This window comes from Bombina bombina, chromosome 2 (genome assembly GCF_027579735.1).
Source record: "Bombina bombina isolate aBomBom1 chromosome 2, aBomBom1.pri, whole genome shotgun sequence".
In the NCBI taxonomy this organism is placed as follows: Eukaryota; Metazoa; Chordata; class Amphibia; order Anura; family Bombinatoridae; genus Bombina; species Bombina bombina.
Window position 1 is genome coordinate 1,071,575,567 of NC_069500.1, and position 21,841 is coordinate 1,071,597,407.

Sequence of the window (21,841 nt, forward strand, 5' to 3'; positions counted from 1 at the left end):
GAAACCGCTCTCTCTTGCGATACATAGGACAGGTGTTCCCTGATATGTTTGCCTACTGTCCTGGTGGTCCTCCCTACATATTATTTGTGGCACTGTGTGCATTCGATTAAGTGTACAACAAACTTGCTACCACATTTGATACATCCCTTGGTATCAAAGACTTCAGATGTAGAGGCTGAAGTAAAGGTCTTGGATACATTAATATGATCACATGATTTACTTGTGTTTTTTCCACATTTATATGTGCCCTTAACCTGTAGCCAGGAGCTACCACTGCCTTCCTTTTGGAGTAAACTTGGAGACAGCAAGTTGCCCAAAGATAGGTTGCGCTTATAAACAAAATTGCAGCCATCACTTATGACCTTGCGTAAAATCTTGTCCCCACGCAGGATAGGTAGATTTTTTCTTACTACCTGACAGACCTGGTGATACTGGTTTGAATACGCCGTCACCAAGGTAGGCTTGGTTTTAGTAGGTGATTGATTCTTTTTTTTTTTTTTTTTCAAAGCTTTATTATGAAAAAATAGTAACAGTACATACATCAGAAGATATAAGTTACATAGGATTCAAGAACATCGTACACAATGGTGGCACATACATATTGATCCATGTCAAAGTTTCAAGACCAAACATCGAATCGCCCAAGGCATGACTGTTTAAAGAGGTCTCTTAGTATATAGTCCACCAATGAACACGAAGTCCCATGCGTATGTACGCAAACATGTAACAAGATAACAAGAACAATATACCATTTATATGTAGTCTAGAAGATAAGGTGAATTTGACGTGGGTTTTAACACACACTACCACGTCGAGAGTATTCTACCAGAGGAGTAGAAGTAGAAAAAGAAAGAAAAGAAAAGGAAAGAATAAGAGAAGAGAGGGGGGGAGAGGGAAGAAAAAAAAAAGAAAAAAAAGGGGGAGAAAGGGGGGGGGGGGGGAGTGAGGGGAGGTAAGGCAAACGGGCTCCCTAATAAAGGGCTCCAGGGCAAAGCCCTCAGACTCAGCAGGAGTCAATAATTCCCCATAACCGGACGTCATACTATGTGTTAGATCGTAAGTCAGAAACCACTGGTCTCCACAGTTCCAACATATACTCATGTGTTTCTATCTTGTCATCCCTCATATATCTAAATCTTTCCAGTTGTAGATGTCTATCCACCTGAATCACCCATTCCATTACTGTTGGAACATCTACCCTTTTCCACTTCCTAGGAATAAGAGATTTAGCACTATTAAGCATTATAAAAAATAGCTGTTTTGAAGGTTTGTCTTTGAACTTAGGAAGGTCGTGAAACAGCAGAAGGCTGGGTGATCTAGCTAAAGAAGTGTTAAGTGTGGTCTCCATGACATCTAGGATTGACTGCCAGTAACGCCTAAGAGGACCGCACTCCCACCAAATGTGAAGGAGGGTGCCACATTCCCCGCAACCTCGCCAGCACCTCCCATCAGTCTGCTTATATATTGTCTTAATTCTGGTGGGTGAAAGATACCACCTAGACAGAAATTTGTAGTTAGATTCAACTACCCTTACTTAGACCGAGGCCCTTATGTGAGAGTTTAATATCTTATGCCATTCCTTGTCAGTCGGAGAGGGGTTAATCTCCTTGTTCCACTGTCTCATACAGTCAGGAAAAGGGGTTTCTTTGTGTGAGAGGATCAGACGCTATAGAAATCATATGTTTTGGTGTGTTCGGTAGTAGGCATAAAGATTCCAGAATAGTCAGTTGCCTAGTCACGTCATTTGATCTTTTATATGTTGATAGGAAATGTTGGAGTTGTGTATGGAAATACCAGGGAATGTCAAGTCTAGCACGCTCCAGATCTACTCTGTTCCTAAGCTTTTTGTTCGTTAGAAGACGGTGAAAAATCACCAGGTGATTGAATCTTTATCGTTTTGTTCTTGGGTTAAAAAATTTGTTTTTTTGGAGTAACCCCTATCTTTTAATCTTTTCTTTAGATCTTCACTCTCTTCAAGGAAATCCATCTCCAGGGTACAATTCCGCTTAATCCTCATAAATTAGCCCTTTGCTATGCTTTTGAACACATGTCGCAGATGGCTGCTACGGGCATCCAAGAGGGTATTCCCGGAGATGGGCTTCCTATAGAGAGATAAAGACTTTCTCTTGGACTCGCAATCTGTTGTTAGGGTTATATCCAAATAGTTAATCACATTCTGATTCCACTCAAATGTGAATTTTAGGCCTATTTCATTTTTATTTAAATATTCAACCAATTCCTGTGCTTGATAGTAATCAGCCGACCAGATGATAAGCAGGTCATCAATAAACCTAATATATATAAAACAAAATATTGAGAATATTTGTTATCCCCTCCATAGACGTGGAACCGCTCCTACCACCCCATGAATAGGTTAGCATAGGAGGGGGCAAATTTGGCCCCCATTGCGGTTCCACATCTCTGGAGGTAAAACACATCTGAAAACACAAATAAATTATGCTGGAGAAGAAATTGAACAACTCAGATTGGTGCCTGTATCCAGAAAGTATGATACCGCTTGTAACCCATAGTTATGTAGTATCGAAGAATACAGGGATACAACGTCAATTGTTACCCAGCTGTATCCGGGCTCCCAAGTAGTGTCCTCCAATCTGGACAGAGCATAAGAAGTATCTCTTACAAAACTAGGGAGTTGTTGAACCAGGGGTTGGAGAAATTGGTCTACCCACTTGGACAGTGGTTCAAGTGGGAGGCGGGGCCTTAAGGGGAGATAGTACCATGGGCTGTTAGTCTCATACTGAGATTAGAGATAGCAGCTGAGAGCAGAACCCTGGTCTGTCTCATACCTATGCCTCAACAGGGACATTATTGTACATTACTGTAGTAATACCGAGTGTGCTAGATAAAAAGAGTATATTACTGCAAGGATGGATTCCTGGAAAAAGTTCTCAATACAGTACTAACTCAGACGAGGATGGTATTAAATAGACATGTGCATGGCGAAAAAATTCGGTTCGATTCGGATTTTTTCGAATTTCGGTTCGGAGCGATTCGAATTTGGAAAAATTTGAATCAATTCGGTTCGGATTTGTTTCGGATTCATTCGGATTCAAATAAATTCGGTTCAGATTTGTTTCGGATTCATTCGGATTTGAATAAATTCAGCTGGATTCGGTTCGGTTCGGAAATTCGGAATTTCGGTAAGTGTTAGGTGGGATTAGACTAGTATTATGTACTGTACATTAGGTGTAACCTATAGCAGAGTGATATAACCTAATATACTGTACAATACTAGGGTAATCCATGGCCATCCGAATCTACCGAATAAATCCGAATAAATCCGAAGTAATTCGGATTTATTCTGTAGATTCGGCACTATTTTAATTCGGAGATTCGGCTCGATCCGAATCTCCGAATTTGCTGAATTTTCCGAATTTTCGAACCGAACTTTACGAACCAAACTGAATCGCACATGTCTAGTATTAAAGTAATCTAATAGAACTCCCCACAGTACACACTGCATGTTGCATGAGTACCAGCTTCCCAGAGCTTACACACATGCTGTGCTTGGAGACTTTTGTTTTTGTTTCATATATACACACAGTATAAATATTCAAAATATATACAATACAATATATATATATATATATATATATATATATATATTTTATTGTATATATACTGAATATTTATACAGTATATATATATATATATATATATATATATATATATATATATATATATATATATGTGTGTGTGTGTGTGTGTGTGTATACATACTTAACTTTACGGCATTGTTATATACATTAATAAAATGCTCTAATGTATTACAGGTTTTTCCTTTTTTCCACTTTTAGGTCCATTTACATTTAACATGCATATGCAGAAAGAATGTCTAAAATTAGTTATAAAACACTGTTATACAGCCATGTACACACACCATAATGACAAGGTACTTGACAACAGTTCTCTCTCTGTTTTCATATAATGCTGAAAATAAACAAATGATTACTGTTGTAAAGCAATCCGAGATACAAATTGTTTGTTTTTTGTGTGTCAATTGTTCCCATAATACTTCGATTGAAATGCTGAGTTTGAGAATCAAGACAACAGCATCTTTAATCTGACAACAAAATGACTGCTATACAGATATCCTCATTTATAAAACTACTGAACAGTGCATGGATTCCTTCTAGCATCTATCTATTGTGGGTCAAGAGGCAATGAACAATATTGTACAAAGAGGACTGCGAGGACTGCTCTTAGCACAGAAGAGTTTACAAACCTTGTAGCCAAATGAAAGCCAGTGATGGATGATACGTGAGGAATGCTGAAGTGTAAGCAATATCTAACAGCATGTGCATCGCTTTCTTTTTCTCCTGGTATTTCTTTCTAAATGATGACTTCTGATTCCCTTTAAATTTACAGTCTGATACTGACAGCCTTTAAAGGACATTAAACTCAGCACATAATTCAGAAATGAAGCACTGCATTGCAAAACAAATGCTTTAAAGCCATGCAATTCTGTCATCAGATGCTGTTAGCACAATTTACAAGGTTTTGCAAATTAAGAGCAGTTGATATATGCTGGTGAATTAGGATCAGATGTAAAGAAAGCGTGACATCTGAGCTAACTAATCAATGTGTTAATGTTACAGGCTTGGGTATATTTTCTCATATTTATGTACGATTGAGGCACTCAAATCTCTTTGGGACAAAGTATAACTAACACAATTTTCAAAAGTGAAATTAATTATCAAAGTATATTACTTCCCCCCCCATAATTAAACAGGGAGATTTGGGGGTCCATTTATTAAGCAGAGGATGCTGCTTTAGAGCCCCATCGTTTAAGGTCTGCCTACAACGGAAGTTAAGAAGCAGCGGTCATTAGACCGCTGCTCCTTAACTTCTCAGCCACCTTTTAGGTGGCGGACTGAAATAATCCCGATCGGATCGGGATGATTGACGGCTCCTGTTAGTGGCCAACTCACCGCCAGTGCAATCTTATATTCCGACAGCGTATGCTGTTGGCATTTAGCAAGGTTCATCGGACATGATTCGCTACAGCGAATCATGTCCGCTTGCCTCTTAAGAAATCTACCCCTAACTATTGAGTTTACTTTCCATTAAAGGAACAGCACTATTTTACGTGCAAGGAGACAGAAATTCTGACACCCCTGAAAAATTGCATCCCTAGGCCTATATACTGTTGTGCTATAACTAAATTTGAATGTTTTCCAACTCCAGTTCTCAGGGAACACCAATTGGTCAGATTTTCATGATATTTTATCTAGAGCTCAGGTGAAATAATCAGCTGATACGTGAGAGAAGGTTAGTAACCATGGTTACTAATAAACCAGATATTTCACCTGTGCTCTAATTCAGATATGAAAAGATGTCCTATTGGTGTGCCTTGAAGACTGAAGTGAAATATAATGCAGTATATAGTATAAACATAGAACAACATCTCACGCGTCTCAACAGAATGAATATAAAACTAAATTAATACCTAATGCTTAGTCTGGGGAAAGTAAATAGATTATAAATCTGCAAGATATGGAGCGAACAAACCCCATCACTAGATATTTCACTAGGGTTGTGAGCACTAAGGATTTTAATGACTATTTTACTTCATTGTACAAGTACCATGTCACTAGTGGTTAATAGGTGCTTAAAGGGACAATCTACACCAGACCTTTGGCCTAGACTGTCCCTTTAAGGGACTTGTCACTATAAGTAAATATTTCAAAATGTATTTCAGTGCTTTGTTGCTTGTTTCCTTAAAGCGATACTAAACCCAAATTTATTTCTTTAATGATTCAGATAGAGCATGCAATGTTAAGCAACTTTCTAATTTACTCCTATTATAGTTATTATATTTTTTGTTCTCTTGGTATCTTTATTTGAAAAAGCAGGAATTTAAAGCTTAGGAGTCATCCCATTTTAGGTTCAGCACCCTGTATAGCGCTTGCTTATTGGTAGCTACATTTAGCAAACCAATAAGCAAGCATAACCCAGGTTCTCAACCAAAAGTGGGCCAGATCAAAAGCTTTACATTCCTGCTTTTTAAATAAAGATAGCAAGAGAATGAATGATAATAGGATTAAATTAGAGACTTGATTAAAATTGCATGCTCTATTTGAATCATTAAAGAAAAAATGTGGGTTTAGTATCCCTTTAATAATGTTTAGATGTTATTATAACTATCAGTCTGTGGTCTGGTAATTTTGTGAGGTATGCAATGTCATTTAGTTACACATAACTATAATAAGGGTGTTGATCTCTCTCTGATTAACACAAATAACAGAAGTTAAATAAACATTGTTTTGAATATAAACACAACCCCATTCTTGCTTTATAATAACACTTACTATATGTGCTCAGCAGACCTTCATATTGAACAAGTAGCCCCACAGTGTATAGCTGTTGTAGAAATTCCTGATTGTGCAAACTTGAAAGTAGCTTGATTATAAATCCACAGACCAGTCCGGATAGCTGGGAAATCAAAAGAGAAGATGTTCTGATTAGCAACATATAAAAGGAAGAAGAGAATAACACAATTTCAAAGATTGTTTTGTAATTAATGACAATTAATAAATTAAAAATAAATAGCATTAGATACAGTTGGTTCAAATAACACAGACTTTTGTCAGTAATCTAGAAGATATGTTAAAGCTTTATTTATTAATTGTTTGAAACGTTCTGACTAAAATAATATTTTGTATTTTCAGTAACTAAGCTACGAAGTGTCCTTGTTAGCTAATAAGTGTATATACTGCTGTCCCAGGTGGGCATGAGTACATATTTTCTTGTTACCTCGATATACAGGTTTCACTTAACATTTTCAGAAAAATAAAGCATGTTTAAAGGGCCATAATACCCAAATGTTTAAACACTTGAAAGTGATGCAGCATAGCTGTAAAAAGCTGACTAGAAAATATCACCTGAGCATCTCTATGTAAAAAAGAAAGATATTTTACCTCAAAAGTTCCTCAGTAGCCACATCCCATTGTAAAGGCTTTCTAAGCAGCATATTAGTATGTCTGTCCTAGGACAGCTGAAGGGATGAGCCTTGTGCACTCTCATATTATTTCACCAATCGGTTAAAGGAAGTTTACAATGAAATCTCATGAGAGTTAAGTCAAATCTCATGAGATCACAGTAAAGGTTCCTGACCTCAGCACTGCTGATGCTGATTGGCTGCTGTTCATTTCTTCATTTTTTTTTTTTTTTTACCTGCAGTTGGGAGCAGGTGAATTATAACTTTTTACACAGAACTTACTCTGCTGAGCTGAGGAGATTGTGAGGTAAAATATCTTCCTTTTTTACATAGAGATGCTCAGGTGATATTTTCCTGTCAGCTTTTTACAGTTATACTGCATCAGTTTCAAGTGATTTAGCATATGAGTATTATGTTCCTTTAATTGCTATTCCTTTATATTAAGGATATACATTTTTAGCTCTCAATGACATCAGAGACAAAATAAATATTTGCATTTTAAGAGAAACTAGGTGTTTTTCTATTGTATAAATGTATTAAAAAATAATATCTGAATGCATTGTTGTACCTGATTTTATAGGAATGTAGATACATACCATAGTGTTTTTCACTTCCCAGAAAGAAGACTAAGGGTATCCAACAATCAGCTCCCTATGCAACAGTATAGATAATGCAGTTGTGCAGGACACACTATAGTAAGTGTACAGAGTCTCCTGATATAATAACAATATCAGTACTATGACTGTACATAAGCACATAGCCATGCTCCTATCTATATACAGTAACAGGCCAGGGTTATTTAGAGCAAGAAATAAACAATAATAACAGTCTCATGTTTGTTTTTAGGAAGGAATCATTTACTGACAAAAATATTGTTTTTTCATCAAAGAAAAATCACAGCCAATGGAAAACTTTTTTCTGTCTCTTTGTTTTCACAACTCTGGAAAAGTTGTATAGGGGACATTTAGAGGATATGGTATGTGAGAGCAAGAAATTGTATGGGTAAAGAGCAAAACCATCATTTATTTTGACCTATTGTCCTCTACCCCCTTCCCAGGTTATTGCATGGCTATATGGCAGTGCTGTGTCTCTGTTCTCTGTTGTACACTTTCCATTTTTATTGTTTTTGATTTCATATTTTATATATTAAAAACCTTTCCTGAATCAGAGGTATACATAGTTTTACTTATTTTCCTCAATATTTTATATTCCTGGGGATTCAGGACACGAGAGAGGAGATGTGACACAGTTTCTCCCATATGATTGGTGCATTTAGATTTTAAATGGTTACTATGGTAACCAAATGTTTTACATATATTATACCTGTGCCTCCTGTTGTTTTAAAAAGTAAAAAAACAAAAAAAAATTCCCATTAACAGTATATTTTTTCTATTATTATTTACAGAAAATATTATAAATTCTAGAAATACTGTACATCAATATACAGCAGAAAAAAATATTAGTTACTGAATAAAATATTCCACGTGTTGTGTACTAATTAAAAAATACAGCTTACTGCTTGGCTAAAAACCACATCTCTTCTGAAGGTGAGTTTCAAACACTGCGGCAAACCACACGCCAGCTCTTGCAGAACAACAAAAGTCATTGATTTCTTTGCCTTATCCACCACTTCGTCAACACAATCCTTCAGTGTAATTATCAGAGGATATAACTGTTCATGCCAGTCATCTACATGAGAGAAAAAAAGACACCAATCAAAGAATACAGTAAGAAACAACATGAAAGCAGTATATGAGGCCATGCTGTGAAAACTCAGAATACATAAAAATATTATGCAGACTGGCACTCATAAAACAAACATAACACACAGCCAGTTGAATTCAATAAATGTTGTAACTAGTTACAGTCAGTCTCTCCTTCTGCCATATTGGCAGTCTTTAAAAACACCAGCTGTTCATTAAGTATGTTTAGAAAACTGGTGAAAACCATGAACTAGCTAATTTATTACCTAAAAAAAACATTTTTCCACACTTAGGGGCCCATTTATCAAGCTCCGGACGGAGCTTGAGGGCCCGTATTTCTGGCGAGCCTACAGGGTCACTAGAAACAGCAGTTATGAAGCAGCGGTCTAAAGACCGCTGCTCCATAACCTGTTTGCCTGCTCTAAGCAGGCAGACAGAGATCGCAGAAATTCAAACTGATCAAGTACGATCAGGTTGATTGACACCTTCTTGCTGGCGGCCAATTGGCCGTGAATCTGCAGGTGGCGACGTTGCACCAGCAGCTCACAAGAGCTGCTGTTACAATGCTGAATAAGGAGAGAGTATTGTTCTCCGCATTCAGCGAGGTCTGGCGGACCTGATCTGCACTGTTGGATCAGGTCCACCAGACCTGTAATAAATATCCCCCCTTAGAGAATAATTAATTCAATAACAACACATTTGAAAGTCTTCCTTGAACAAAGGTAGAATGATTATCAGAAAAATGACACCATATGTAGGGCCAGATTCTTTAAAGTTTACTGGCATGGAGTTGAAGGACACTATGAGTTAGATTTAACAAGTGCCGGGCGGATATGATTCGCTAAATGTCTAGTGAAATGCTTGTGCAATGCTGTCCCCTGCTCACCGGGGGCCAATCGGCTTGCCGGAGACTTTGGACGTAGAAAGCAGCATTCGCTGCTTGTTAAATCTACCCATATGACTCAATTCTCTAAAAAGGGGGACTAAGCCTGGAAGTCCCAACAAGGGGTGAGCTATCTCCCATCTAATGTAATAAAGCTCTCTGGAATAGAGAATAAATATGACAGGGAGCACCAAACTCTGAAAACATTTTTTGTTATTATTATTTTCTAAAACAAAAACAAATTATAAAATTGTGCCATTTTCATTGTACTTTAAATGTAATTATTTTCTTTTCAATTTTACAATCCAAGCCAATACATCCATATGCAATAAATGACCAAGCAAAGAACAATTCAATACAATATTTTCATTTTGAACACCACGTCAATGAGAAAAGCCGGAAAAAAGGAGAAGAATGGAGAGAAAGCTAAAAAAGTCCACAAAAATCCTTACTTCATCACCTGGTCACCAGGAGGAGGCAATGACACCTCACAACAAAGCCTTTAAATATAGTAGGATGTATAGTCAAGGATAGGAAGGAGGAGAAAGAAAGATGGTAGAGTAAGAGGTGCAAATTTGAACTGCCGCCAACCATGAACAAAATTGGGTGGGTTTGTGGACTATATAAGAAAGGAATTTATCAGGTAAGAATAAATTATGTTTTCTTTCTAATGGGGGTTATAGTCCAAAAAACTCCTTACTTGTGGGAACTAATATTATAAATGCGCATAGGAGCGCTCAAAACTAATTGTAGGGGATCTATTAGGGTCCTTAGGAGTCTGGTTTAGTAGCTCTGCGCATACTTCTCTTAATCCATTGTGGGATCTAATACCCAATCTGTGGAGTACACAAAGATAAAAACGGGTGGTAAAAAGGCAGGCACCTATTCACTAGGAACCCCTTCCTGAAGAACTCTCCTTCCAATAACCAGCCTCTGCCGAGGCAAACCCCTCAAAATGATTAAATATTAAGATAAGATAATGCACCAGACTGCATCCTTGCAATTGTGCTCCACCAATACCCATCCCTGAAACCAAAGAAGGAGACATGGAACAAGATCAATGAACTGTAATACAGAAAAAGAATCGATTATTCTGCCCCAATGATGAGCTAGTTTATTTAATTGTATTTATTTGTAGGAATTGTATTTAATTAATTTATTGATAGTGTAGTGTAAGGTTAATTGTAGGTAATTGTAGGTAGTTTATTTAATTAATTTATTGATAGTGTAGTGTTAGGTTTAATTGTAACTTAGGTTAGGATTTATTTTACAGGTAATTTTGTAATTATTTTAACTATTTTAGCTATTAAATAGTTCTTAACTATTTAATAGCTATTGTACCTGGTTAAAATAAATACAAAGTTACCTGTAAAATAAATATTAATCCTAAAATAGCTATAATATAATTATAATTTATATTGTAGCTATATTAGGATTTATTTTACAGGTAAGTATTTATCTTTAAATAGGAATAATTTATTTAATAAGAGTTAATTAATTTCGTTAGATGTAAATTATATTTAATTTAGGGGGGTGTTAGTGTTAGGGTTAGACTTAGCTTTAGGGGTTAATACATTTATTAGAGTAGCGGTGAGCTCCAGTCGGCAGATTAGGGGTTAATAATTTAAGTTAGGTGTCGGCGATGTTAGGGAGGGCAGATTAGGGGTTAATACTATTTATTATAGGGTTAGTGAGGCGGATTAGTTGTTAATAACTTTATTATAGTAGCGCTCAGGCCCGCTCAGCAGATTAGGGGTTAATAAGTGTAGGCAGGTGGAGGCGACGTTGAGGGGGGCAGATTAGGGGTTAATAAATATAATATAGGGGTCGGCGGTGTTAGGGGCAGCAGATTAGGGGTACATAAGTATAACGTAGGTGGCGGCGCTTTGCGGTTGGCAGATTAGGGGTTAATTATTGTAGGCAGGTGGCGGCGACGTTGTGGGGGCAGATTAGGGGTTAATAAATATAATATAGGGGTCGGCGGTGTTAGGGGCAGCAGATTAGGGGTACATAAGGATAACGTAGGTGGCGGTCGGCAGATTAGGGTTTAAAAAAAATTATTCAAGTGTCGGCGATGTGGGGGGACCTCGGTTTAGGGGTACATAGGTAGTTTATGGGTGTTAGTGTACTTTAGAGTACAGTAGTTAAGAGCTTTAGAAACCGGCGTTAGCCCAGAAAGCTCTTAACTACTGACTTTTTTCCTGCGGCTGGAGTTTTGTCGTTAGATGTCTAACGCTCACTTCAGAAACGACTCTAAATACCGGAGTTAGAAAGATCCCATTGAAAAGATAGGATACGCAATTGACGTAAGGGGATCTGCGGTATGGAAAAGTCGCGGCTGAAAAGTGAGCGTTAGACCCTATTTTGAGTGACTCCAAATACCGGCGGTAGCCTAAAACCAGCGTTAGGAGCCTCTAACGCTGGTTTTCACGGCTACCGCCAAACTCCAAATCTAGGTCATTGTTTCCATCCCAAAAAGAATAGGGTGGCTAATGAAAGCTGCTAATGGAGGTGTAAATATATATAATGTGCATTGTTCTATTCTATTGAACAGAAGAAACCCTAAATATTAAAAAATAAAATTGTAATTAAATTTATTAAAAAACAAAACACATAAAAAGCAAATGCATAAAACGTATGAAAAGCATGAACAGCAAATGTATAAAACCACCGGTGGTATTAAAATATTTCATAATCAAATGTTTAATATTGCAAAACAAAATCTTTGTTTATGTATAAAAAATTCATGTGTCCATCAGAATAAGTTTGTGTCCATAGAAATAAGATTGCAGGTGGCAAAAAAAAATCGATGCAAACAAAGAAGTTTTAACTTATTGAGAAGGAGATTTGCATATTCCGTGAGTATGAGCTTGAATGACAACAGGAACAATCAGCATTTAACTTGACAACTGTGTGCTTGTATCAAAAAAGCAAAGAAGACTCACCCGGAATTCAAAACTATTTCAGGGTTAGTTTCTCAGTGTATTTTATTGCTCTCTTAAGGACTTCATGTCTTGACCAGCCTGTGCTGTATGGTTACCTTCAATGCGGTTGTTACAGCCCATAGTGTAATGTTGCGATTACATACTGTTTAGTCAGCGTGTATGAGGTCACGTGACAGTTCTTTAGCCAATCAGGGTCTCGGATTACCGGGTGGTCTGTATATCCTTTTGTTTCGAATGTGAGTTGCCAGTATAAGTTGCAGAAACGATGGAAAGTGCTGATGTGATAGCCACCTGAGAGTCTTAATTCCAAATTAAAAGCAATGGTACAGAGCGGTCTATATGACAGTCTATACTTGGAAAGAAACACTCAGGGAGTGCAATTAGTGAGATCAATGCGTTTCAGCTGGTGCAACCATTCCCAAGGCTGGTCAAGACGTGAAGTCCTTAAGAGTGCCATAAAGTACACAGAGAAACTAATCCTGAAATAGTTTTGAATTTCGGGTGAGTCTTCTTTGCTTTTTTGATACAAGCACACAGTAGGATGTATAGTGAAGGATAGGAAGAAGGAGTAAGAAAGATGGTAGAGTAAGAGGTGCAAATTTGAACTGCCACCAACCATGAACAAAAATGAGTGGGTTTGTGGACTATCACCACCAAGAAAGAAAGGAATTTATCAGGCAAGAATAAATTATGTTTTCTTTCCAATGGGGTGATAGTCCAAAAAACTCCTTACTTGTGGGAACTAATACCCAATCTGTGGAGTCCACAAAGAAAAAAATGGGTGGTAAAGAAGGAAAAAAGGCAGGCACCTATTCACTAGGAACCCATTCCTGAAGAACTCTTCTTCCAATAACCAGCCTCTGCCGAGGCAAACCCCTCAAAATGATTAAATATTAAGATAAGATAATGCACCAGACTGCATCCTTGCAATTATGCTCCACCAATACCCATCCCTGAATGAAAGCTGCTAATGGAGGTGTAAATATATATAATGTGCATTGTTCTATTCTATTGAACAGAAGAAACCCTAAATATTAAAAAATAAAATTGTAATTAAATTTATTCAAAAACAAAACACATAAAAAGCAAATGCATAAAACATATGAAAAGCATGAACAGCAAATGTATAAAACCACCTGTGGTATTACAATATTTGATAATCAAATGTTTAATATTGCAAAACCAATTCTTTATTGATGTCTAAAAAATTCATGTGTCCATTAGAATAAGTTTGCGTCCATAGAAAGAAGATTGCAGGTGGCAAAAAAATCTATACAAAGTAGTTTTAACTTTTTGAGAAGGAGATTTGCATATCCAGTGAGTATGAGGTTGAATGACAACAGGAACAATCTGCATATAACTTGTATTAGAGGTATTGTTCAGGAACTTACTTCTTTTAGGGTAGCTCTTTTGCTATATTGACAGATTTTGTTGGTTGTTACATATAGTTTCCAACCAAGACTTCCTTCATACTCTCATGAGAACAGTAATAACTACTCTAATGATCTCCAGATTCCTGCTCCCATGACTCCCATCTCTTTGGATGCCTGAGACAAAGAAAAACGTGCCCTGTACCAGGGATACCGAACAACTAATACTGGACCTTCTGAAAAACTAAACATGTCCACATGCAGATTTAGCAAAGAAGCTAGACCATTAATTTTTTTGATATTCTAGAACAAGGAGCAAGAGGAAGAGATATATATATATATATATATATATATATATATATATATATATATATATATATATATATATATATATATATACTGTACAGTATATATAACTTTTTTTTGAGAACCTCATCAGAACTTTGAGGAAACATGCTTACGCTTTCACTAATGAGAAAGCAACAGCATAACCACCACTATCTCAGATTAGAGAACTTGAAAAGGAAATCTAAGGAGGAACTCCATAATACCACCTGAGCAGTATACACAGATGAGATGAACCAATCGTACAAAATTGAGACTGCAAAAAAAAAACTTGGGTGAAAAACTTGTATCTATGAGAAAAAGAAAGAGTTCTGTGGATCTCCCCCCTAATGGGAACAATTCATCAGAGACAATCCAGTCCTAAGAAAACTTAATATCAAAGAACACAATTTTAAGTCTGCCAACTGTAGTCAGTACTGCACTACACCAGTACAGCCCAATAACTGTAGTCCATAGTTATGGAGCATCCCGTAAAAAAAACTCCCAGAAGGAAAGTTTTACAATTGCATGATTAGCCTTAACAGAAGAATACAACAGAAAAAATACTGAAGTATCCTCTGCCAAATAAAAGAACACCAATGTGCAGCAAAATATTACCTTAAAACATGATATGGAATACTATAGTAACCCCTCACAAGAAAGGAATATTATTATTATTATTATCGGTTATTTGTAGAGCGCCAACAGATTCCGCAGCGCTATAAACAAAGGCAGAGTACAACAAAACAATTATAGGGATCAAATGGATAGAGGGCCCTGCCAAGAGTCACTCTGTTGTAGTCAGCTCTTAAGAAGGTGATCTACAAACAGCTGGACTCTTAGGCATACATGCTAAGGGGAATCAATCAACAGATGTTTTGGGTTTGAAGAAAGATTAGAGATAAGAGTAGTTAAGTAATGTTGCTTATAGAGATTAAGGGCAGAATAGTAGGAGTTTAAGATGAATTTGTAATGAAGAAAATCAGCTGAACTCTGAGATTGTCTCGAGTGCCGGTCAGCAGTAAGGTATACTAATGTACGGCCAATAACTTCCCACAAATAAAAGTATAACATTGTCCAGCATGACATAACAGTAGTACCAGATATGAAAACAGTAGTATTCACACACAAGAAAAGATAAAGTAATACAAGACATGGCAATATTGTAGTATCTACACACAAAGCAAGGTACATCATTGCACAGCAATAAACACCAGTAGCAAAAAAAAGTAGCATCAGATATGAAAAATACTGCACTATCCTTTATTAAGAAAAGCATACTGTGTATAGCAATATATGGAAAATAGAATACTCTTTCACAAGTAAATATTAAACACTGGTACAAGAGTTAGCAAATATTGTAGCATCCTCACTACCATGTATACCATTGCACAGCAGTGAAAAGAACAATACACCTTAAAAGCATCATAGGTCCCATCCATCGAGCACAGCTAAGGCTGTTCCTTTTGCATCAGAGGACCAGTAAATAAAGTAGATTTGCATAATCAGCAAAATCATGATAAAAAGACAATGCTATAGCAAATAGTCTGAATTTCAACATTATGTCTGTTTCCAATCCTCCTTAATCATGTGACAGCCATCAGCCAATCACAATGCATATACGTATATTTTGAGACTGACTTCTTGCACATGCTCAGTAGGAGCTGGTGACTCAAAAAGTGAAAATATAAAAATACTGTGCACATTTTTTGTTAAAGGAAGATAATAGGAAATGTGTTTAAAATTGCCAACTCCATCAGATCATGAAAATCTAATTTTGATCTGAGTGTCTCTCCAATGAGAAAAAATGATTTAATGCATCACCCTAAAGGATAGGAGAGGACTGGCAGATAATGTTCTACATATAAGCAATAGCATAGCTACAAGAAACCAGAACCTAAACATAAGTGCACTGACAGATGTGCTGTCTTCCAAGGACTCTGATCCCTCTAGACAAAGAAGAGATAGCTTTGCCCCCCCATTAGTAAGGTCTGTCAAAGTTGCAACTCACTTTTTGGAGCATGGACAGAACTCTAAATTTAGGCGACTCGTTCTTCTAGAAATTAATTCAACAAGCTTAACATATAGTTAGAAGATAATATAAAAATATCTTGCCCAACACTTCCTCAATAAGGTTAGAGTCCTGGTAGCAGAGACAAATGACAGATACACTGCCTGTAACAAATATAGTACAGTTATACTTGCACAAACAAGCAAGGGCCACAGTAGTCATTAGCAAACCGGAACAGTTGCTAAGAGTTGGAATGCATTGCAGTCCCGGCTGGGTACCCCGCAGAAGGCGAAGCAATATTGCATGTCTGTGAAATATTATCTCATTACAGACTAGAATGTTGCTGAAACCCTTGTTATGTACAGTAAGCAATAATATGACATCTGAGCTATAGCTATCTCAACCCTCTAGGTGGATATGGCTGATATCACAACATTTAACCCCTTAAAGACTAGAGCATTTTTGCCATCACTACATTTAAACAGAAATAGAGCCTTTTTTATATACTCCTATCAAAACTATATATTTTTTTTTTAGTAGACAACCTAAAGTATTGATCTAGGCCCATTTTGGTATATTTCATGCCACCATTTCACCTCCAAATGCGATCAAATAAAAAAAATCGTTAACTTTTTCACAATTTTAGGTTTCTCACTGAAATTATTTTCAAACAGCTTGTGCAATCATAGCACAAATGGTTGTAAATGCTTCTCTGGGATCCCCTTTGTTCAGAAAAAAACAGACATATATGGCTTTGGCATTGCTTTTTTGTAACGCTAAATGCTGCTGCGCACCACACTTGTAATATGCCCAGCAGTGAACGAGTTAATTAGATAGCTTATAGGGTTAATTTTAGCTTTGGTGTATAGATTACCCTCCCACCTGACACATCCCAACCCCTGATCCCTCCCTAATCTTTCTCAAACACCTTTCTTCCCTCCCCCACCCCACAATGGTCACCCCCATCTTAAGTACAGGCAGAAAAATTGCCAGTACTAAAATAATAGGCTTTTTTTAATACATTTTTTTATATTTTCTGCAGTTAGGATCCTCCTAACCCCCCAACCTCCGTGATCTCTCCAAACAGCTCTCTAAGCCTCCCCCTTTACCTATCAGTCACCATCATAGGTACTGGCAGCTCTCTGCCAGTACCCAGTTTGCTGCAGTTTTTTATTCTTTTTATTTAAATTTAAAAAAAAACCAAACATTTCTTAAGTGTAGCTGCCCCCCTCATTACCCTACCCCCTCCCAGATAGCCTTTCCACCCTCTACCCCACTTTTTACAACAGGAGTGCCCTCTCCCTGATACCCCCTTCTCCCCCCTCCCACTAACTGCCGCTCTTACGCTTTTTTTTCTGTAGCGTAGTGGTCCTGCCCCTCCCACACACCTTCCGCCCCCCTCCAGCGATGAGTCGCCCACCCACATCCCTCCTTACCCTCCCACCCACCAACGATCGGGACCACCACTGGCCCTCTCTGCATCGGTAACTCTGCCCGTCTCTGCATGCAGAAATAGATGATCTCTTAACGGCGCTGGTTGTTAAGGAGTTAAAATCTGATAGTTCTATGTATAACATCTAAATTGTGGTCAAACAGAAATGTACCATGCAGTGTGTTCTCAGGGATGTTCTCTCTCCAGAGTTACCTATTAGGAAGCTGCATTGCGGCATCTATCATAGTTCATAATAGAAACTAAAAGTTGCAACAAGCATACATAAAAATAAAGGAAAAACCCCACACGCTAATCACGTCACACAGCAATTCAGTGTGTTGATTAAATAAAAAATGGCAGCCAGAGAAAGTAACACATGTGACTGCAGTTAGCCGGTGTTCTATAACTTTCTGCCCCTTTGTCAGAATCTGCTACCTCTGACTGTGCATGCTCTGTATTACGTAATCACACTCCACATATGTTAAAAAGGAATGTGTGGAATGAGATTATGTAAATTAGCCTCATGCGTACTGAGAGGTAGCAAATTCTGACAAGGAAGTTGTCCAGTCGGATTTTGCTGCGGCTAGGAGATGCACACACATGTGTAGTTAAAATTGACTGTTACGATACAGTAAAGCAAATAAAAAAGTGCATATAAAAGTGATATATATATATATATATATATCTCAAACCATATTAAAGAAGAATATAAGAAGGATAAATTATTCCTTCTTAATAAAGAAAGAGAATTCAGCACTCTTTTAATTTGAACACCGTTTATACTTTATTAATTAATAAAACAACAAAAAGGGTCTCTTTGTTACACTTTCCATAAAAAGTTACACGCAAACCCATTCATGCATATTCTTAAGATATTATTATTATTATTATTCTTTATTTATAAAGCGCCAACAGATTCCGCAGCGCTGCCCATGGGTACAAGGATAACAGTACAATGTAGAAACAATACAACACATTTAGGATATATCATATTGCACATGAAATCTCACACCTAATGTAACAATCTTATGTGAGCTGATTATAGACCTAATGACAGGAAGACAACCGTCCAATTTAAGTGGTGAAAGTAGCCATATTGGGCATGGAGTGATGAACACAGAACCCAAAAATTCCGGTAGGTTCAACCGCGGTATCCACCGCACTTAAGGTTAGAGCGGACTGTATTAGAACTATCAAAGTCATTGTAGTAATGCTTACGTGTCTAAACGTCTGAGAAGCGAAAAGTGTAACAAAGAGACCCTTTTTGTTGTTTTATTGATTAATAAAATATAAACGGTATTCAAATTAAAATAGTGCTGAATTCCTTTTCTTTATTAAGAAGGAATAATCTATCCTTTTTATATTCTTCTTTAATATGGTTTGATCTAATTTATAGGGTCTGCACCATTGCCTTTTAATAAAGGTTAGTGAACACTATTTACCAGGTTATCACACCCTGGTAGGGGATATAACTTTTTCTCTCTCATTTTTAATTATAATATATACAGTATATACAATATATATATATATATATATATATATATATATATATATATATATATATATATATATGTGTGTGTGTGTATATATATATATATATATATATATATATATATATATAGAGAGAGAGAGAGAGAGAGAGAGAGAGAGAGAGAGAGAGAGAGAGAGAGAGAGAGAGAGAGAGAGAGTAAAACAGTGGGTTAAATATAGGGAGAGACTAATTCACAATTGGATAAATTATCACTAATGTGAGAAAGAAAACTGTTTAAACTGTTTAGCCTACTTTTAAAAACTTTATGACAGCGGTGTAGACCCTGTAATTATAATATAAAAAACTATTGGGCATAGAGAAGATAATTATACCGCAGTATATAGAGTTAGAGATTTCAGCACTCTTAAAATTGCTCAGTAGTTCACCAGCGGAAGAAATTAATCCACCACATATAATTAAGAAACGGCAGTCAAAACAATGCTATAATACAGAGACATTTATTGACGTCAGATAATTAATGTAGGCTAATTTAGTGATGCATTACTACATAATAAAACCAAACCTATGCAAGTATTTCTAAGTTTTAACAAAATGAGTGCAGTGGGCATTCAGCCCCTAACATCAATAGATAAAATAGTGCAAACATGAGTAAGGCCCCATATGAACAAGATTGTTACAGGGATCAGAGGATTTAAGGTTTTAAATTGTATCACATAGTCCAGCCATGTTACAAACTATGTGGCAATCTGTAACAATTCAACATTGATAGCAGGTTAACCTCTCAAGTATGATCACTCAAATAGAGGTTGACGAGGTAAGAACGTCCTCTTATAACCTGCTTCAAACTTAAGCTGCAGAGCCTCTTACTGGAAATACTATGCAGATTGACAAACAAATGCAGTGATATAAAGCATCAAAGGTTATCCTGACGTACTGACTTTCAATGTCCAGCAAACTTAACTTGTATCATGCCATTATAAGCCTCAAAAGAGAAAACATAATTTGAGACGTATGATACCTCTTATACCGATCTGTCCTGTCAGCATACACATTGCTATGTCTTAGCTTGTTTCTGTGAAGCTTCAGGACCAGCAAATGTGGCTTCTATAACTCTTAGTAATAAGCCGTATCCGGTCTGTTACCAGTTGTCACTGGGCAAAGGTATCTTCGTATTGCTAGGCTTGCAAAACTTTGGCAAGAACGACCAACAAGTTGCTTGAACAGGTGTGCTCTGTCTTGCACAGTCGACGTACGTTTCGCCCCACAATACATTCACCTTCCTTATTAAGTCACGCTTTGACTTAATAAGGAAAGTAACCCCCCCACCAAACCCCCCAAAATAAAAAAACTTAACACTAAAAAAAAACTAAACTACCCATTGCCCCTAAAAGGGCATTTTTATGGGCATTGCCCTTAAAAGGGCATTCAGCTCTTTTACTGCCCTTAAAAGGGCAATAAGCTCATTTTCAAGACCCAAAAACCCTAATCTAAAAAAAAAACACCCCAAAAATTAAAATAAAAAAGCCTAAAACTAAGCCGCAAATAGGTACTCACTGTTCTTGAAGTCCGGCGGAGAAGGTCTTCTTCCAGGCTGATCCATCATCTTCGATCTTCATCCGGAACGAAGGCAGCACAGAACAGAGGTGCGGAACTGTCTTCCCTGATGCGTGGATCCTCAGTGGTGGTCCTCAACGGTGGCGTGGAGGCTCCTCTCCATCTGATGTCCATCGTGCACTGAAGATTGAATGCAAGGTACCCCAATCAATTTGGGGTACTTTGCATTCCTATTGGCTGAAATTTTGAAATCAGCTAATAGGAATAGAGCTACTGAAATCCTATTGGCAGTTCAAATCAGCCAATAAGATTTCAGTAGCTCTCATCCTATTGGCTGATTTCAAAATTTCAGCCAATAGAAATGCAAGGTACCCCAATAAATATAGGGTACCTTAAATTAATCTTCAGTGTGCGACGGACGATCGCATGAAGAGGCACCTCCATGCAGCCGAGGACTGCCACCATTGAGGACCGCTGCTGAGGATCCGTGCATTGGGGAAGCCAGCTCCGCGCCGCCTTCGTTCCAGATAAAGATAGAAGATGATGGAGCTGCCTGGAAGAAGACCTTCTCCGCCGGACTTCAGGAATGGTGAGTACCTATTTGGGGCTTAGCTTTGGGATTTCTTTTTTACTTTTTTTTTTTTTAAGATAAGGGATTTAATGGGCTTGAAAAAAAGCTGATTGTCCTTTAAAAGGCAGTAAAAGAGCTGAATGCCCTTTTAAGGGCAATGCCCATACAAATGCCCCTTTAGGGGCAATGAGTAGTTTAGGTTTTTTTAGTGTTAGGTTGTTTTTTATTTTGGGAGGTTTGGTGGGTGGGGTTTTTTTTACTGTTAGGGGAGATTTAGTCATTTTTAAATGTAAAAGAGCTGTTTAACTTAGGGCAATGCCCTACAAAAGGCCCTTTTAAGGACTATTGGTAGTTTAAATTAGGGGGTGTTTTTATTTTGGGGGGCTTTTCTATTTTCATAGGGATTAGGTATATATTTTTTATTTTTGATAATTTTGTTTATTTTTTCTGTAATGTTAGACTTTTTTATTTTTTGTAATTTGATGTTAGGATTTTTTATCTTAATTGTCATTTAGTAGTAATTGGGGTTAATTTTGGGGGTGTTAGGTTAGGGTGCTTAGTAATTAAATTAGTTATTTACATTGTGTGGGGGTTG

At 37.1% G+C, this 21,841-nt stretch overlaps 1 protein-coding gene across 1 annotated transcript in view; it reads right to left on the bottom strand.

Annotated features, from left to right (window-relative positions):
• Positions 1-21,841, bottom strand: part of INPP4B (inositol polyphosphate-4-phosphatase type II B) — a 1,415,612-nt gene that overhangs the window by 198,248 nt on the left and 1,195,523 nt on the right. Inside the window, exons 18-19 of the mRNA XM_053703700.1 lie at positions 8,478-8,650; positions 6,333-6,456 (exon numbers count right to left, since the gene is read on the bottom strand). Of these exons, the coding sequence (XP_053559675.1) occupies positions 6,333-6,456; positions 8,478-8,650 (297 nt within the window). The remainder of the gene's footprint in view (positions 1-6,332; positions 6,457-8,477; positions 8,651-21,841) is intronic.